Source organism: Athene noctua, chromosome 16, assembly GCF_965140245.1.
Source record: "Athene noctua chromosome 16, bAthNoc1.hap1.1, whole genome shotgun sequence".
Lineage (NCBI taxonomy): Eukaryota > Metazoa > Chordata > Aves > Strigiformes > Strigidae > Athene > Athene noctua.
In genome coordinates this window covers 735,872-755,544 of record NC_134052.1, presented here as the reverse complement: position 1 = coordinate 755,544, position 19,673 = coordinate 735,872, and the positions used below count along the sequence as shown (strand labels likewise).

Genomic DNA, 19,673 nt, shown 5'->3' with positions numbered 1-19,673 from the left:
CTAACAACAACAGAGAGAGTAGGACAGTGCGAAGCATTGCCACATCTTAAAAACACCTTCCCCCCTACTCTCCTTTCTTCCTGGGCTCAGCTTTGCTCCTGATTTCTCTACTTCCTCCTCCTCCCTAGCAGTGCAGGGGATGGAATGAGGGGGTGAAGTCAGTCCCACAGCTCCTTACCCCTCAGGGTGGGGGAACTCCTTGCATTTCCCTGCCGCAGCGTGGTGTCCCTCTCATGGGACAGTCCTCCGTGAACTTTCTCTGCTGTGAGTCCTTCCCATGGGCTGCGGCTGTTCCCATGCTGCTTTGGCGTGGGTCACCCCCGCGTGCTGCAGCCCTCCCAGTGCTGAAACACAACAGCGGGGGCTGCTTCTTCCTACAGGGTCCCTGGCTGCTTCGGGCACAGCCCCTGCTCCAGCGTGGGGTCCTCCACGGGCTGCAGGTCAGCCTCTGCTCCACCGCAGATTTCCATGGGTGGCAGGGGTGGGACAGCCCTGCCCTCTCACCACCTTCTCCTCCTTCCTTCCACTGCCCTCCGTGTTCACACAGGTGTCCTCCTCACAACTCCCACTCTTGCTCCCAGATTCCACTTAAATACATTGCCACAGAGGCTCAGCCTTGGCCAGAGGTGGGTCCAACTTGTAGCTGGGGGATGTTCAAGAAGCTTCTCACTGGTGTAGCCCCTGTCCTCTGGTACCAACACCCTGCCAGACCCAGAACAAGCCCTCCCAGGGGCCCCAGCTCACCCCACTGCAGGCCACTGGCCCAGGCTGGCTCTGCTAGAGGGGGCACATGCCATCGCGTCCGCCAGGCAGATGTTGGCACTGGCTACACCTATTGCAACAGTCATGTTGCAAAGAGCAACACAAGCACGACCTGCCCGTTGATCCCTAAACAAGGGCTCCCCCGTGGCCTCGGGGGCCCCCCCTTGGCTATCCAGAGCCCCACCCAGGCAGCAGTCAGGGTGCAAAGGAGGTGACAGCCTCCCCGTGCCTGGCTGGAAGGGGACACCTGCCCAGCATCCCAGCACCACACAGGACCTGGCTCTGCAGGGGGACACATCCTGGGCCCCCATGGCCAGGGCAGGCTGCCAGCATCCCCACCCACCCGTGTCATGAGCTGGGTGGCCAGGGAGGGGCCAGTGCAGGTGAACATTAACCCGGGGCGGTGCCGAGAACTCCCCAGCAGTACGGCTCCCAGCACCGCAGCAGCACCCACACGCCATGATGAGGGGGCTCCGTGCCCAATACCACCTCCTGGTAAGTGCAGTGTGTCAGGGTCCCACATGGCAGCATGGGCACGGCCAGACGAACGCAGGCATCCTGGGGAAAGTGGGGGGCTGGGGAGGTGTGGAGGGTGATGGGCCACCCTGAGCATGTGGGTGGCTGAGACACTTGTCACCAGCTGCTGCCGGGACCAAGACACATCCCTGACCCCATGCTCACTGGGGAGCCAGCCCAGCCATGGGCAAGGGGAGGGGGAGGCCAGGCTTTGCCCCTTCTGTGGGGGAAGAGGTTGGGCTGAAGCTAAGGAAGTCTCCCCTGCCTCCTTTTCCTCTTCACCCTTGCCCTTGGGCAGCCCCACACCCTTGAACTTCTGTACATGGTAGTGGCATGGCCCGTCAGGGTGCCAGGGCAGGGCATGGCATAGCCCAGCCAGGCTGGTGGGGCAGCCAGGATCAGTGCTGGAGGCTCAGCCAGGTGCCCATCCCTGCAGTCTTTGGGCTCCTTTGCCCACAGGATGGCAGACACCCCACACAGGGCAGGTCTGGGGACAAGCTCCCTTGGGGCCTGCAGGGATGCTCACCTCCACCTGCCCCCAGCCCGACCAGGACAAGGAGCTGCCCACGGGATGCAGGGAGCCAGTCAGAGAGAGAGAGAGACCACCAGGCTGGGAGGGAGCCCCAGCAGTAGCCCCGGCCCTGGAAGAGCCGTGCAGGCTGATGCTGAGCATGCCGAGCAGTGTCCTGCGGGACGAGCAGATCCAGGAGGTAAGGGACCTTCCTGCCAGCATGGGGACACCACCCTCATGCTCACCTTCCCCCATGCCGTGCAGCCATGGCCACTGTCCCACCAGGAACTCGCCCAGCGCAAGGCCAGATGGGTGACATTCCCCTGTCCCCAGGGAAGGCCACTTCAGCAGTGCCTCTTCAGGGTGCTGGGGGAGGATGCTCAGGGAGACACCTCAGAAGGGTTCTCTTGGGAGAAGCATCCTGGGAGGTTGCTGGGTGGGCCGGGAGCTTGAGACCCCTTAGGAGCATTGCTTGGGGGAGGGGGCGCGCTTGGGGACACCTTTTGGGAGGTTGCTCAGGTGGGAGGACGTCTCTTGAGAAGATGCTTAGAGGGGGAGGGTGCTTGGGGAGACGTCTCAGGAGGATGCTTGGGGGGAGGATTTTTGGGACGACATCTTGGGAGCATGCTGGGCAGGGGGAGGATGCCTGGGGGGCGGTGGGGAGACGAGGGTGCTTGGGGAGATCTGCAAGGATGCTCCGGAGCAGCCTGCCTGCCCCAGCTCAGCCCACTCTGCCCCAGCTGGGCCCCCACCTGCCCCCCCGGCTGACGCAGCAGCCCTGGCACCTGCTGTACTGCACCGGCCGGGACGGCTACAGCCTGCGCAGCCTGTACCAGCGCGGGGCCCGGCCGGGCTCCCCTACGCTGCTGCTCATCAGGGACACAGAGGCACAGGTACGGCCGGGGCCTCCCCAGCCCAGCTGCCCCCGGCAGGCTGAGGAGTGTGTTCTGGTGTTGGGGAGCCCCACCAAGCACCGTGGCATGGGACTCCCCCTCTCTGTTCCCCCCAGGCCTTTGGTGCCTTCTCTGCCAGCACCCTTCAACGCAGCAATGGCTTCTACGGGACGGGGGAGACCTTCCTCTTCTCCTTCTCCCCGGAGCTGAAGGTGGGGGGCTGCAGGCTGCGAGACATGGGTATGGGAGGGCTGGCAATGCCCCTGGGATCCAGCCATCCGAGGGGCTCCCTAAGGTGTTGGGGGGGGGTGAAATGACTGCACTTGACCAGACGTGGGTGAAGCAGCTGGGGGACCCCACCGGCTGTGGTCCCCCAGGTTTGTCCAGGGCTGGGGAAGGAGAAGGCACAATCCAGCCAGCCCTGCGGGGAGTGGGGGGCTCAGGGAAGGGGACCCTGCCCAGCCAGGTGTCACTGGGCACCCTCCACATGCCAGCACAGGCACAGCCCGACATCGCGGGGATGTGGAGGCAGCTCAGCCATGGCTTCCTGTGCCAGCAGGGCTTGTGTATGTCACTGACACTGCTGGTGGCATCAGTGGGTGGCAGCTGTGACCCGGGGGGTGGCCCTGAGCTACTGGCTGGGGCGGGCCATCACCAGGACACTGCCCAGTTGTCCCTCACAGCACAGGGACAGGGTGGGGATGCTGCAGCCCAGCCCATGATACCGCTGACTGCTGTCCCCACACAGGTGTTCAGGTGGACTGGAAGGAACAACTTTTTCCTGAAAGGGGATGTGGACCTGCTGATGATCGGTGGGGGCAGGTAGGAGCCATGATGGCAGTCTCAGCAGCTCACGGGGTCCCCAGCCCCAATAGCTGTAGGAGCATTGATCTGAGCCCAAGCTGCCCTGTGGAGTTGGGTCCAGGCACACGCCAGCGCTTTGAACCCAAAAATACCCGTGGAGGTTGTCCAGCAGCACCAGCCATTTATTTCATCCCCCCCCAACCTTGCTGCTGGCAGGCCTGCCTGCTCCTGTCTGCAGGGCGGCAGCCCCAAGGGTGGCTGCTTGTTCTGTCTTGTCCCCATTTTGCCAGTCCCTTGTGCCTGGCATCCTCAGCAAGGGGGTACCTGGGAGTGGGAACAGGGATGTGGCTGATCTCCCCAGAGGTGGCTGGGGAGATCTCCAGGGACAGAGCGGCAGGAGGGGGGACCCTCGGCTGACTGTGCCATTGGCACCTTCCCAGTGGGCGGTTTGGGCTGTGGCTGGACGGAGACCTGAACCATGGGGGCAGCCACCCCTGTGAGACCTTCGACAACGAGACCCTCTCATGCCGGGAAGAGTTCTGTGTCCAGGACCTGGAAGTGTGGGGCCTGGCCTGACCCCGCCACCCACACTTGGGACAAAGGTGGCATCAGGGGAGGTGATGCTTTGGGACCAATGCCTCATGCACAGCTGGTCCCGGCTGGGACAGGGCACAGCTTCAACTCTGCCTCCCTCCACCCTGTCCCCACCAACATCCCCTTTTCATATACCAGCAGCTGGTGGGGGCAGCGTGATGGGGACAGGCTGCTGTGGCGTGTCAGCCCCCCCCTGTAATGCTGCTGCCACCATGACAGAGTCCCCAGGGTGGCTGCAGGACCATCCCTCACCATGGCACCCAGCACCCTGCCTGGCCAGGACGATGCAGAGCCCCGGGAGGAGGGCGCATGGCAGGGCTGAGCACCACAGGGTCCCCGGATGGAGGAGCCAGTGTCGAGAGCAGCGTGATGCCAGCAGGACCCAGCGAGCCCAGGCAGCCTCTGCCCCACCAGCCACTGCCCCCGGGGATGATGCTGCCAGGGCTGGAAGGCCACACAGTCACCACTCATCAATAACCAGCAGTGCTGCATGCCCGGCCTTGTCCTGCCCTGGAAGCAACACCGGTGCTGTGAGGTTGCAAAGCAAGTGGTGCTGAGCAGGGCAGGAGCCGGGAGAGCACCGGCCATGCTGCAGGAGACTTGTAACTCCCCAAAATGAGGACTGAGAGAAGCAGCCTCGGGGAAGCATAAACAATGTTGAGAGACAAAACTTAGTCTAGATAAGGGAGGAGGGTGGGCAGAGACCCTCTGAGCACTTTTTTGAGGAATGTCTCAAACACTCAAAAATACCCTAAAACAAAACTATAGTCACAGGATGGATAACATGGAGGCTGGGTAATGCAGGCTTTGTGCTCAATGAGCTGATAAGGTTGACCCTTGCTCATCTCTTGTGGGACCCATTGTAGGAGAAAACTCTCCTGGGTAGCACAGGATGAGCTGGAGGAGGGGGCCCTGTGGAGACAGGACGGTTCTGCTCCGGTGCATCTTGTAAAGTTTCAGGGGCCATTCTGTCCCGTGAATGACCTTTGCTTCATTATCCACAAAATGCATATTAAAAGTTGATATCCCTGTGTATGCTAATGAAGATTAACAAGATTAACAAAATCTTATGAAGCACCTTACTCCTCCCCATACCTCTGATACATCAACATGTAGGTGGATCTGGGGGAGGGACCCAAGGAAAGTGTGTAATTGAGGAGGGGCAGGGATAGCAGTAGTGAAGAAGACAGATGCATCCCTGAACCCTCACTGGTGGGACCAACTCAGGAACCTGGACAGGTGATCTCTATCCCCACCTCTGTCTCTCTTCTTCTCTTTTCCCCCTTGTTATCATTAAGTGATGCAAGACCTATCATACTGCTTGCCATAATTTCTTATATACTTATATATTATCGTGTATCTAATTAATACACTGCAGGAAATTAAAGTATGTTTATGTATGGACTTTGAGACTTGTCTCACCGTTGTCCACTCCACTGGGTATTTATGAATGTAAGTCACTTGTCTCCCTCCTCTGAGCAGGACGTGGCAATGCCCTGTCCCCGCCCAGGGCTGTGTGCCCACAGCAAGCTCTGGGGGTCAGCCCGGGGTGCTGCGGGGTCCTGTCCCCCCTCTGGCAGAGTCCACACTCTCTGTCCACCCTGTCACCTCCTGAGGACCAGGGCTTCCTCCTTGGGGGTGTTCAGGCTACGCTGGGCATCTCATCCTGACCTGCTCCCAGTGGGGAGGGGACAACAGATCGGATCGAGACAGAATGACACACACCTCCCCCATGGACCCAGTTTGGGGGATGATACAGCCACTCATCCCACCCCCAGCAGCTGGCACCGGGACTCCCACCTGCCCCAGCAGCTGACCCCACAGGCCAGGGGTGCCTACAGCCTTGCTCTGACTCCAGGTGCTGGCCCCAAACCCACCCCTGCCAGCCTCTCCAGCAGCTGGCACCCAGCCCTTGCAGCACCCAGCCACACAGGCTAAGAAGGGATTTAAGATGAGGACAGAAGATGAGACAGATCATGTGCAAGACTCAGGCAGACAATGCACTGACCAGCCTTGTTTTCACATGCAACCCTTCATACCGCTTTTCTGCCTCTTGCCTCTTCATTCCTCCCTCCTTCACCACTTGCAGAGTCCCACCAACCCCCTCCAATGTCCTAGGCCCCAAGGTTACAGCCCAACCAGCTGCAAAGTCCTGGCTGCATGTAGCTTCTTGAGAGCCCATCAGTTAGCGGGACTGAGGTTTGTCTCCCTTTCAGCTCCCCAGCTGAAAAAATGACCATTCTCCTGCTCCCCACAGCCTTCCCGGGAGTGCCATCACCTCCCTTGTCCCATGACTGTGAGGGTGGGCTTGCTGGGGTGTTCACAGCTCCTCTGACCAGGGCAGCAGACCCCTCCACCCCTGTGCCCTCCTGGGGGGCTCCTGGATGCTCACAGCTGCGTGCCAGGAGCTGTTTGGGGCCCCTGACCTCCTGCGTGCTGGTGCCACGCAGCACTCCGTGTAGGGCCCACGATTCACCCCACCAAAGCTGCTTTTTAAGGTGAAACACCCGCTGCTGCCAGCACAGCCTGCAAGGAACACAAAGCAGAGCCAACAAAGGCACCCCACGCCAGGGCTGTCAGCCTGCAGCCCCCACCTTCAGCTCAGGGAGAAGAGGAGGAACATCTTCAGTGCCCTGTAGAAGCGATCCCTTAGGCAAATGGTGGCAGCAGAGAAGGCACTGAAGGTGCAAGCCATCACCAAACAGACCAGGAAAGGCTCCAATAAAGCTTGCCTGCCCAGGAGGCTGACGGGAACCTCTTCACAGGCCTCTCAGCACTGCCTCACCCCTCACCAACACACGTCCTGTCCTGTGACTTCAAGGCCCATTTCACATTTCTGCCAGTGGCGCTGGGGCAGGATCACAGAATGGTTGAGGCTGGCAGGGACCTCTGGTGATCATCTGGCCCAGCCCTCTGCTCCAGCAGGGCCACCTAGAGCTGGCTGCCCAGGACCGTGTTCAGGCGGCTCTTGAGTATCTCCATGGGTGGAGCCTCCACAACCTCCCTGGGCCGCCTGTGCCAGCGCTCGGCCACCCTCACGGTGCAAAAGTGTTTCCTGATGTTCAGAGGGACCCTCCTGGGTGCCAGTTTGTGCCCACTGCTCCTGTCCCTGGGCACCACTGAGAGGACCCTGGCTCCGTCCTCTCTGCACTCTCCCTCCAGGTCTCTGTACGCGCTGGGGGGAGCCCCCTGAGCCCGCCCTGCTCCGGGCTGAACAGTCCCAGCTCTCAGCCTCTCCCCGTGGTGGATGCTCCAGTCCCTTCATCACCTTCCTGGCCCTTCGCTGGACTCTCTCCAGTATGTCCCTGCCTCTCCTGTACTGGGAGCCCAGCACTGGACCCAACACTGCAGGGGTGGCCTCCCCAGTGCTGAGCAGAGGGGAAGGATCCTCCAGCTGCTGGCAACCCTTTGCCTAAGGCAGCCCAGGACACCACTGGCATACTCTGCTGCAAGAGCACAGTGTTGGCTTGCAGTCAGCTCCTGGGGCCACCAGGAACCCCTGATCCTTTTCAGCCAAGTGGCTTCCCAGGTGGGTGGCCCCGGCCCAGGCTGGTGAATGAGGCAGGATTCTGCACTCCCCTTGCTGAGCCTGATGAGGTTCCTGTCAGCCCATGTCCCCAGCCTGCCCAGGGCCCCTGGGTGCCAGCCCAACCCCGCCCCGCGTGGTGTCACCCGCAAACTTGCTGGGGGCAGACCCTGTCCCATCAGCCAGATCAGTAATGAAGACCACTGGGACCGGAGCCAGCTCTGCCCCCAGAGTACACCACGAGTTACTGGTCTCCAACTAGATTTTGTGCCACTGATCAACCACCCTCAGGGCCCAGCCCTTGAGCCAGTTTTCAGTGCCACCCACCGGTCATCCAGACCATACTTCAACAGCTTGTGGAGACAGACAGCATCTACCCACCGGCTACTGGGCCAGTCATTTCATTGCTGAGGGTGCTCAGGCTGGTCAAGCATGACTTCACTTTTCCTTTTTCCCCTACACAACAGTTTGAGCAGCCCCTGAAGGATGCTGAAGTGAGAGGCCTGAGAGGCTCGGCCATGCCTGGCATGAGGCGTGAGGAGAGGCCGGACCCTCAGCCTTGGCACCACCTCTATGAGCTCCCCTCCCCTTGCCTGGCCCCAGGGCCCTTCACAGCTCAGCTGGCTCCACTGCGGTTCCCATTCACACTGCACTTGAGTAAACATAAATTAAGAAACCATTTCCTCAAGGTGGAAGGTCTGCACTTCTGTGGGAGAATGGCTTGCAGAACAAGGTCATGGGTCTGTGCAGGAGCCGATTACAGCCATCTGATGTAAACAAAGGAAAAAACCAGGGTACAGTTATGCTAACAAGGAAGGAGATTCAGGGCACAGTTATGCTAACAAAGGACAGTTATGCTAACAAAGGGAGAAACTGAGGTACAGAGAGGCCTTGATTGTGATGGTAAACAACCTTTGGGGAAAACAAGCCAGAAGAAGGAGGATGTTGTGACATACTCGAAATACCAGAAAGGGCTGGGATATTATAATGTAACCTTTTAGATGTATCCAATAGATTTACGATTAGTATGCATAATTATAGTGAGTGCTTATATAAGGTGTGATTTCTTGCAATAAAGTGAAGCTTGCTTTATCATTCACATTGAATCGACTGCTTGCTTTCGCTGTCCGCCAGCACACTTCCACAGAGCAGCATTCGTCCTTTAGAAATACATTTGGCTGTAAGACTGTTTTTAATAAAGTTCGCACACTGCAACTCCTTAAAAGAATAGTAAAATAATTGTTTATAAATTTATTCTTAGTCCAGAGAGGCTCAGATTAACATGCTTGAGAAGAAATGCACTCTCTCAGAACTTAACATTAAGTACAAATTTTTGCTTTAACATAAGCAAAAGATATTTCCCAAGTATAAAGTGCACCTTTTGTAACAGATTCAAAACAAACCCAAGCAATAATAACAAAATTACATTATTCTGAACAGTACTTGATTTTATGCAGATAAAGGCCTTCACTCTATGATGTTTCTTGAAGTACAATAAAAGTTCTTCCAAAGCTTTTAAAGAGGTCACAACCTCTTCTAATAGTTACCTGGCACACCTGTAGACCTGAAATACTGTTAAAGGTATGAACAGCAGAGGTTGCACCGCATCCATCACCTTTAGACACATGAGCACAGGTATGTAAGAAAGCAGCAAGTGCAAAACGACTTCTGGTTATGTCAACAAATGAACTCCAATTAAGTTAATGAATACTCATTCTCCTTTCCTCTGCCTACAGCTATCAGTTTCCGTGATAAAATGGGCAAAGGAAACACAATCAGATATGGAGAGTTCTGCATTCTGTCACAGTGACTTCCTGCTCTGTTAGTTTTCAGAAACTAACCTAGTTACTCGTGGCTGGCTGTCAAAACTGAATGCTGAACTTTTCCTTCCCCTTTTCAGATATAAAAACCCAAAGCTCCTTCCAATTTCTGAGCATTACTGAGCCATTTGCTTTGCATTTTCAGTTTTGAGGGCAGGTTTTTTCAAGCTTTTAGGTTTTATTTAATGAAAGCAGCCTTCTTAGACCTGAGTAAAAGATGAGAGGAAAAAGGTCTTCCTCATTCAATTTTGAACTGGACAGACATTTAGCAACACTCACTTCAGTACTGCCAGTAAGTGAAAAATGTAAGAACTCTTATAGTTCTACAAGGGAGAGAAAAATTACTCAGGAACAGCAACTGGAGATCCAGGAGAAACAGGGAAGAGATACACGAGTGGAAGAATTCCTGAAGAGCCTAGTACAGTGTGATGCAAAACAAAGGTGCACTTGGTGCACGGAAGAGCAGAGCCAGTGCAGTGTCCTGCCAGGACTCACCAACCGTGCCAAGAACTGTGCGACGTCCTCCTGCCTGGTAGCTCTGCTTTCCCACAAGCACCCAAACAAATGGACGTTTTGAGCAGTTTTTGCAGTTCAGTGTAATAGTAAAAATATAACATTCAGTGTATCAAAAATACACTATAAAACAATAAAAGGCTGCATGTCACTGCAATGCATTGTTACTTAATAAAAATTGTGGTCACTTATAGAAAGAGGCCTGCATCTTCGTCAGCTTTTCGAATACCAGAAAAGTAATCTTTGGTTATTAAAGATTCCCCTCTCCCCTCATTTTTAAAAATGAAATTTGTTTTGCTGTTTTTGAAGATGCCGTCTACAGTTATTTCAAAGTTCTGTTACCTCACTATATTTCAGAAGCATACTTACTCCTCTCTTCCTCAGGTACTGGAGAAAAAAAATAAAATCCAAAAACCTGAACCAGAAGTTTTTCTGCTAGCTCATGCAATATCACAATCATCTTAAGAAGGGATCAGGACTAGGAGGAACAGTAACATGTCTTCAGCAGTTCTTGTAGTAATGATGAATTGCAACCTTTAAACTTATCTTGCTACACAGTGCCAATACATTCAAAAATAAATGAGAATTGAGTTTGCTCTGCTGTAATAGGTTAATTTTTCTTGAACATGCACTTTAAGTACCTACATTAAAATATAATGTACTGTAAAATCAATTACTGCATTGTTCCATAAATTCTTACAGTCCATACAACTGGCTTTTAGAAGAGTTGCTGCTCAGGTTTCCCCATCCTCTGAAGAAGCAGACTGAATAGTGTCAAAAGGAAAAATGTTACTTATCAAAAGGAAGCCTTTGTCTGCAGCTGGGTTCTGAAGCTGTCCTGTGTTCATCATCTCTCCTGTTATTCCAGCTTTTCTTCATTGGAGTTAGATGAGGGGCAACCACATCACTGTCCTATTATTAAAAGTCAGAAAACATTAATTATAGTACATTCACTTTCGCTTTCTATCCTAAAGCAGGGGAAAAGCAGCTCAGTGTCAGACATAATAGAAAAAATAAGTCCAAGGTCCTAGAAGCATTATAAATCAACAAACATTGAAGGTTGTGCATCCCAGAGATGGAAACTGCTGTAGCAGGGGTAGCATCTAGTGGGGAGAAATAAAATCCCCCACATACCTGAGAAGCCTTCACCACTGGCAGTTCACCTCTTCCTAAATTACTACCGGCAAACCCAGGAAGATCAGCAGGTTTGTATTGTGTGCATTGGTATATCAACTGGAAACATTATAATAAGTGTTTCCTCTGAATTCACCACTGTATCTCATTTATAACTGTTTCACTCTACCAGCTGTAGGTGCTTGGATGTGCCTTTCACTGCCTTAAATTATGCAATGGTGGTAGAGTAACTGGTACGACCTAAGGCAGTGGTGCTCGTCCTTGTCAGATGACGTCAATCTGGTGCTCAGGCACTGCAAACGCAGTCAAAAGAGCAATAAACTCTCTGATCTTAGGAAGAAGCTGGTGAGATGAATGTTGCTATGTTCTGCAACATGCCAGGGCCTGCAAGGTGGGTATGTCTGAACTAGAATATGCTTATGGGATACAACCATACCCTACACACTACAAACAGAGAAAGCTTTTTGCTCGATCCTCTTGTGAAAAGCCCTCCTGCAATTAACTGCTCTCAAAAGAGAAATATGACAGAAGAATGAGCCTTCACCCAAGTTGCTCACGCCTACAGCTGTAGCTCCAGCATGTAAGAGCACTCATCTACTGGGCGGTCTTTCGTTTCAGACGATGTAGCTCTTTCCCCAAATGAGACCTGCAGGTGTCTCTAGCCAGTAAGATGCAAGTTGGGGAGAATAACATGCTTGATGAAAAGGAAAAAAATACACGGTTCACAGAACAAACTCACACTGCATCTCTTAAGCAACTTGAAGATTTTAATATAAGCATTTATTTTACTTTGAGGATTGATCCCAGACAGGGGAAAACATCTCTGAAAAAGTGCAAGGAACTGAAGGAAGCTATTACTTTCCCTTGTATGACTATCAGACAAAAGCAAAAACCAGGGGAGAAATGTAACAGCAGGTTTGCCAGCACATCTACCAAACCTACCGACACTTACAGCCTAGAAACCGCACAGCTCATGCGTGTAGTGCAGTGGCTCCATTAGAAGTTTCTACTGAGAAAAGCTTACTTGATACAACCATAACTGCTTCCCTTCAACAATGGATATACTGGAAGTATCAGCAAATAATAATTTTTTTAGATGAAGGTGCCCACCTTCCTGCAAGGGGGATGTGATGGTGATGCTGTATCACACATCACTTGTTCACAGCCACGATTGTTACAGGCTCCTCCACCACCTTTAGCAGGATGTATGGACTCGGGGTCTGCTTTAGAGTCTCCACTTTAGGGTAGCTCTGACACATTTCCCAACATGAAACAAAACATCAGGTGAGCTGTAACATACCCCCTTCCTTTCTTCCTCACAGCTGGAAACTTGAGCTGACAGAAAAGGGAAACTTGCAAGCACCTCAGACAACAGACTAGTTGCCCAGAGAGTACAGATCTGCAACCTTGTTCCCAAAGATATTTTCCACTCTAACTCAGAGCAAATGGACTGACCGTGAATCTCCTGAGGAGTGAGTTTAACAGCTACTGAACAAGGAAGGAAAAGAGGAAAAGTAATAGGAGAATTGATCTGACCTCTTCCCCAGATTTTTTAATCTCTCAGTGCTGTTTTAAGCCTTTGTATGCAGAAACCTGCATCCATGAACTAGTGAGTGCCTGTGCTGATACTAACTTTGTTATAAAAACATGACTTTTCAAATGACATAAGTCAAATCATTACGAATCCATCCTTATTTCAGTGAAACCAAAGCACACCCAGATGTGAACCACAATAAAACCAGAAGCTAGGTTAGCGAGGAGTGGTTCTGCCAAGGCCTGAATGCCAAGATTTTAGTGAAAGAACAAGCTTATGGACAATGGTGGAGAACTCTAAGAACAAGAAAAATAATGTGAATTTGTTACCTGTGGTTTAGTAAAATCATTCTCTATACACCACTGAATAAAATACTGTTTTGCAGCTGAAACAATATTTGGATCCTGATTTTTGCAATAAACTCGGATAATCTGCTCTGCAAATGTCATGGGTAAAAGCTTTGAAACCTTTGAAATAAAAAAGAAATAAGCTTTAGTATTTCTTGGCATTTAGAGTCCACTGAACTTCATTTTTTTTCATCTGAATACAAACAGAAAGCAGTAAAACACATTCCACTACAATCCATGAGCTTAGCTAAATCAACTGTATTTTTTTAAGACTCTCAGTGTATGTAAGATAAATACTGTTCATACGCAAAAGCTGTCAGGATTCCAGACAACACACACTGAAGACCTGCAAGGACATGGATTCCACAACCTCTCCACAAATCCTGCAAGAACTGCTACGAAGGACTGTAATCACTTCCACTGCAAGCAGTGAAGAAGATGCCCTTCAAAAGTCAGTTGAAGAAAATAAAAGACTACCTGTTCTTTACTGATCTTGACTGCCTTGGAAGGATCAGCCTTGCAATAGAAGAGAACATTATCAATGGGATTCTGTTCTTTCATTCCATAATCCATATTGATAATCTTGCATGTAAAACAAAGAAAATGGCATTTGTTAGTCTTCATCTTTAGTTTTTTCACAATACGTACAAAAGGATACACACTATACTTCTGTAAATGACAGTAATCAAATAGATCAGTAATTAACAAACGATTACTTAATAAAACATTCTGGTATTTGCATTTTATATCTCTCCTTCCACCACCTTCTGGTCTGAAGCTGCCAGGTAGATATTCACATTTACACCAACCAGCTCCCAGTCATGCTCTGAAAAGCTCCAGTTTCAAACAGTGGAAGTGTGCTGGTCCCTTGCCAGCCTGTGCCTCCCCCAGACACACGACCTATGGAGGCAGCAGTAGAGCTTAGTTTTGAACACAAGGCTTAGACAATGTGATTTACATCTGCTTGGTACACCAACAGTTTTGTGATCAGCAGGCAGTGTCCCACTTGCCCATGACTTCAATTTGTGGGACAAGGAAAGCAGAGTCAACTACCTTAAAGCTAAGTAAACTGCTACAATTTTACCCAGCCTGAAGTGATTCTTCAATGCAAGGGAGCTCTAGGAGTGATTTGTGATGCACTCTATGGAAAGCCATTTGTTAGCTGTTCCCAGAATTAACCAAGAACAGGGATTAAGCTATTTGATACTTGCAGACTGCTCAAGCTCCTCCTATCCCAGGCTCTCTCCTTCCCAGCAGTGCTGGCTGGAGACTGAGCTGTGGCAGCACAGTGCTTTATGTAGAAGACAAAACCCAGGAGCGATTGCCATGCGTTAGGTGTGCAGTACCAGAACCTGGAAGCTGCTGTGCCCGTTACCCTCCCACCAGGGCCCATAGTTTACTTGCCCTCATAAGCTGCAGCAGTGGCTCCTCGACTGCCGACTTTAACACCCATATGCTAAAACCCAAAGAAATCCCGCTGCTCCTTTTCAGAGCGAGGGCAGTCAGGGGAGAACACGTGTCAGTGGGAGCAGACGTGCCCCAACGACAGCCCACTGACACTGCCTGAAGCCCCTGTCCCCGGGCCCTCCCAAGCTCAGCCAGCCTCCCAAGAGGGAAGCTTGTTGCTCAGAACCTTGAGCTGAACAGGTAGGATGGTATTTATGAGGCAAACCCGTGGGTTTTCACTTTGCAAATACATTGAAACATATCTCCGATTTTCACTATGATATACAAGGCCCTCTGTGATTGAGAATTTTTTACTTTGAACCTGCTCTGAGAGATATTTACATCAATTATGAAATCTTCAGCCTTTAGCTCCACATCTGGAGGATCCTTTTCTGGCTTGGAATTTGCAATGCTTTTCGCCAGGCTATTATTCTGAAAAAAGACAGTGGCTCAAATTACATTTATGCACTATCAGCACACATATCGACAACAAAATGCATGGCAGAATGTGTCACTAAACTAAAGCTTTCATTTCTTCATAGCTTGACAGACTACCGTTGCAGAAATTTGTTGTACAAATCCTTGTATACCTTAGCTGTAAGTTTTCTACCAATCTTTAGAAACAACTGAGAAGACTGAAATGCTATCAGCCTGTGGAGGAAGAGGTTGAGACTTGATGACGGAAGAATGGGGGGGGGGGGGGTGGCAGAGAGAGGGAGGGTGGGAGTCAGTCCATCCACAACGTTGAAGTGTCCACAAAAGCAGAAAGTACATTCATGCAATTGTTTTGCAACTAAGTTCCCCAAACCTGAATACTAAATGTTTTTACTGAACTTTTTTTTTTTTTTTAAATGAAGGGCTGCAGGATCTCATCCTCTTAATGAAGCTTTTATACCTCTACATTGAAACATATTAAAAAAACTCCCAAGACAGACAAGATCAGTAGTGTCATTGATCAGTAGTGTCATTGATCAGTATAAAAAAAAATAAACCAAACCAAAAAACAGAAGCAGCAACCTCCTAGACAAATTTTGTAGGGGATGGTGGCCTACTTCAAGAGCTGAGACCCACAATCGGGTTTTGTCTGGTTTTGGACCTGAATATTTGGCAGAATATTCCTGCTGATAGCTAGGCTAAAGCCACGCAGAGGAGCACAGCGTGATGGAGAGTAGTTGCTCATGGAAATAGGTAAGTTCTCATTAAAAGGCTGTGGCTGAGCAGGAGACAGAAGGCTGCCTGTTTAGCTTTGTCCAGGGCTGCTATGTTGTGGGGAAGACACAAGATTTCCTGGGAGCAACTGTGACTCACGGCAGAAAACCTTCCAGTGCAGCACAGAGCACCCAGGAGACAGGCCTGGAAGGGAAGGAATTCAGCTAGCAGAATTATTTTTGCTGATGATTTGTCTGTTGCAAAGATGGGGAGACTGCTAAGAAGAGCAGAGAATCACACACATTGCCAAGCTGAGGCATTTGTGTGGTTTGTTGTGACTCAAGAAGCCAAGAAGAGGCTTAGACTGAGAGCAAACCTAGAGGAAAGAATTGCCAGGAGGCAACTGGCAGGAGGCAGCCTGTTTATAAGCTATTCTATTTCTAGTCTGTATCAGGAGGTAAGTATGCCAACTTTCTCCTTTTCTTTGTCACTGTTTCCTTGCTTTTGCTTTTTTAAAGTTACCTCTTCCAGTCTCCACTAACTGGAAACTTAAGTTTTGAATTCAAGAACTCTGTAGCTACTTGGGATGTTCCCCTGGCTCTGGCCAGCTTGAGGATCACAAAACTGGATGGGGCTTTGAGCAACCTGATCTAGTTGAAGATGTCCCGCTCAGTGCAGGGGAGTTGGGCCAGATGACCTTTAAAGGCCCCTTCCAACCCCAACCATTCTATAATTCTAAACGTAACAGCATCATGGTCTCTTAAGGAGCAGAACAGACACAGCTATGTCCTCACTAGCCACTGCTCACCTCCAGCACTTCAGAGGAAGTTAAACCCCCAACAGTCCTGCACACGCAAGTCCTGCACCACAGGAGGAAAAATTCTCCCCCACTACTTCAGCTGAGCATCAGAAGCTGCAAAGTATTATCTGGATATAATTATGGCACCCACAGCGATCCAGACTCCCTCCAGAACAACACACTGGATACCCCAAGACTCAATGCCTCTGGCTGGATTTTTGAAGTGAGGGTTTTTCTTTTCATTACCCAAGCTTCTAAAAGGAATCATTTAAAAGTGGAACTCATGCAATTTACTCTCCTCCCCATCTCCTTATTTGTTAGGCTATCCTGAACTCCTCAGAAGGGCAGAAACTTGACCATCAATATATAACCATTTCATGTTTTCCTTCCTCCTATTTCCTTCTACCTTTTTAAAATACAGAATCTCTTAACAACACTTTTTCTTAGACAAAGAACACAAGCAAACCTTCTCTTCAAACAAAAACATGGAGCAGTAAGACATCTAGTAGTCCTTCTCTAACCTTGTTCTTTATAAGAGCTGAATTATTTTTATTAAGGCTCTCTAGAGACAGCCACTTTAAGAAATTTGCCATGGAAAATTTTAAGCATCATGGCTGAAGTTAATTAAGATAATTAACTGATGATTTGATAACATGGTATAGCACATTACAAGAAAAGCTGAGACATCTGAAGTAACGTCAGCTCTAATATAACATTATTTTGAAGTAAAATAACAGTGGTTAAGCCAATGTCTGATGAGTGCTTTGAAAAGCAGACAGCAGAAAAAAATACACACATGCTCATGACAAGTATAGAATTTAATACCAAGAAATTAGAAATTTATTATTCATTTTGATGTTTGTTCTCAAAGTAAAGCACACAAATTATGATTCAAAGGAAATGTGTTCCTTATTATTCTGAAATTTTAATGAACACAAGATGATATTAATAGCCTTCTTAATCACTGGACTATAACAGCTTTTTATGCAACTTTGTATTTTTCAGTAAACAGTTTTTTTCTGAAAATATTTCTCCAATAATCAACATCTGAATTTCTACCTCTGGCCATTCTTCTGGCTATCTGTACATAAAGCTCTTCCCAGTTTCCTATGTTTCATGACTCAACCACATAAAGACAGGAGGAGAACTTTTCACTCTCTGGAATAGCAGTTAAGCAAAAAAAAACCCAAACAAACAAAACCCACAAAGAAACAGGTTAAAAAAAGATGGTCAGCAATTTAAGAGAACATTTTTACGGGGGCAGAATTCAGAATCTTCCACCAACAGACATTACCTTTACAATTTCCCTCATTGTTTCAGGTTGAGTCTCTCCTAAAAACTTGTATAATTCACGTCGTTCTATTTTATGCAAAATTTCTCGTGCCTCCTTCAGTTCCGGACAACTTGAATGCAGGATTTCCAAGTAGATATTATCTGCCAAAGTTGCATTGATTTTTGTTAAGTATATCACAATCCAGTGTTGCAGCAAAATGCATGTACAGGGACAAAGGTTAAAGCAAAAGAAAAACTGCTGGTTCAGGAAAGACACTTTCAGAGAATGACTGAACACAGAGTCTGACAACTGAGAAGTCACTTATAATATCACCTTGATTATAATCAGATTTGTAACAGCTGTTGATGGAAAAACTAGCTCAATTCTCACCATTGCAACAGTTTTATTGTTTCACTAGAAGTTGCTTCCTCTTCTTGGTCAATCTTGTTCAGCAGAATACCCCGGACCCCAGCACTAACCGGCTCAGGGACAAGGGTGCCTTATCTTGTAAAAAAATAAAGTGCTTCCATTAAACCTTCAAAATGTCTCAGGCTTTGGATGCTAGCAACAAAGTCCTCCCTCCTGTCTCCACATGATAGCGAAGCACACAGTGTGCCTCCCACCACCAATACAAGCCGCAAGACACAGGTTTCTTTTGAAGTGGCTTCAGAGCAAAAAGGTTAATTTTGGCTGCCCTAAAGACTGCTGCTGTCAGGATGCTGCTTGTCTGTCACAACCACGCAGCGGCACTCTGTGTCTATTCACACTCCCTGGCCAGAAATACCCAGGCAGCTTTGACATGTGCTGTGAGCACAGCTCTGCAACACCCCGCCTAGGACCACAACTGGCTTAAGAGGCTCCTAACACATTCCAACAGCAAGCTAAGAGCCACGTACCAGAACAGCTTTAACCGAGGGCTGTTTTTTATGGACAAGGTTGATCAAAGTCAGGAACTCCTCCATGAGGAGCAGACTATATCTCTTCAGACTGAGAGAAGAGATAATGCAGGGGAAATAAGCAGCCCATTGACACATCCATTGTGAAAAGCAGTAGTAACAAGGAGCATTTTGCTGTGTCATCCTTTACTAAAAGTAAGAATTGCTGTCAAATCAGGAGGCAAAAAATTAAAAGTTAATGGTGGTTCTTCACCCATCATAGAAGCAAGCTAGGGAACTTTCTGCTGCAGAACCTCGCAGAGGTTTATCGTTTGCAAAGATCCAAGAGGACAGTTCCACAGAAAAATCACTCATCAAGGACTACTGAAAACAAGCCTACTGTCCTCTCAGAAATGCCCAGGTTGCGACCACTGGAGGCACGGAAGGAAATGCCTTGGTTTAAGGGGAGGAGAACATACTCGTCCTTCATGCTCCACTGTTAAATCTGATGTTGGCATATTCCTTGCATCACTCTCCCTGCTGTTCAGCTCTCCTTGTTGAACAGGACAGCCCCAGAAAGCAGCTCCTTGCTGTGGCAGACTGTAAGACAGGTCAGTTCTGGTCTCGGCCTGAGCTGTGCTCCTCCCCAGGCAGCACAGGTCAGCAGGCGGTTACAACAAGACCCAAGCGGTAACTTTCTAGCACGGCTGAACTTACAGACCAGATAGCCTCCAGGGAACAGATCCTAGACCAGTAAGAACTTAATCTCAGTTCTCACCTTTCTGCCCAGCCTTTCAAGGCCTGCAATTCATGCTAATAGCTACTGACCCTTCTCCTTCCCTGGGCAAGAGGCACACAGCATCAGAGGGATCGCGCAGCTCCTCATCTCAGCACTGTGCAGCCCCTTCACCCACTTGATGCAGCAGGTCTGTGACCAGTCTGGATGTGGCTGTGGCAGATGAAGGATTGCCAGCAAAAGGCCTTTAGCACAACACAGGTTAATGCACGTAGGATCCTCTGAAACAGTGCCCTCAGCCTCTTTCGTCTTGTCCATGGACCAAAGATAGAAGTTCTTAAGCCTCTGTCGGCCAGCCAAGGCTTGGTGATGGAAACTCACAAAGTTGCCTTTCCACTCAGGAAAGACGCCTTGGGAGTCCTTGTGAGCTGTAGCTCAGAG

The 19,673-nt window shown here is 49.8% G+C and overlaps 2 protein-coding genes across 2 annotated transcripts in view; one reads left to right on the top strand and one right to left on the bottom strand.

Annotated features, from left to right (window-relative positions):
* The first annotated feature begins 1,071 nt into the window (after positions 1-1,071).
* On the top strand, positions 1,072-4,062 carry TLDC2 (TBC/LysM-associated domain containing 2). The gene is given in 8 exon segments (XM_074920593.1): positions 1,072-1,095; positions 1,098-1,217; positions 1,219-1,257; positions 1,821-1,988; positions 2,530-2,682; positions 2,799-2,894; positions 3,431-3,504; positions 3,927-4,062. Coding segments are annotated over 8 exon segments (810 nt in total).
* Positions 4,063-8,844: 4,782 nt separating this feature from the next.
* The window catches only part of SAMHD1 (SAM and HD domain containing deoxynucleoside triphosphate triphosphohydrolase 1), a 28,734-nt gene continuing 17,905 nt past the window's right edge, over positions 8,845-19,673 (bottom strand). Inside the window, exons 12-16 of the mRNA XM_074920322.1 lie at positions 17,643-17,782; positions 14,743-14,832; positions 13,432-13,536; positions 12,937-13,074; positions 8,845-10,851 (exon numbers count right to left, since the gene is read on the bottom strand). Coding sequence (XP_074776423.1) covers positions 10,729-10,851; positions 12,937-13,074; positions 13,432-13,536; positions 14,743-14,832; positions 17,643-17,782 — 596 coding nt within the window. The 3' untranslated portion in view covers positions 8,845-10,728. The remainder of the gene's footprint in view (positions 10,852-12,936; positions 13,075-13,431; positions 13,537-14,742; positions 14,833-17,642; positions 17,783-19,673) is intronic.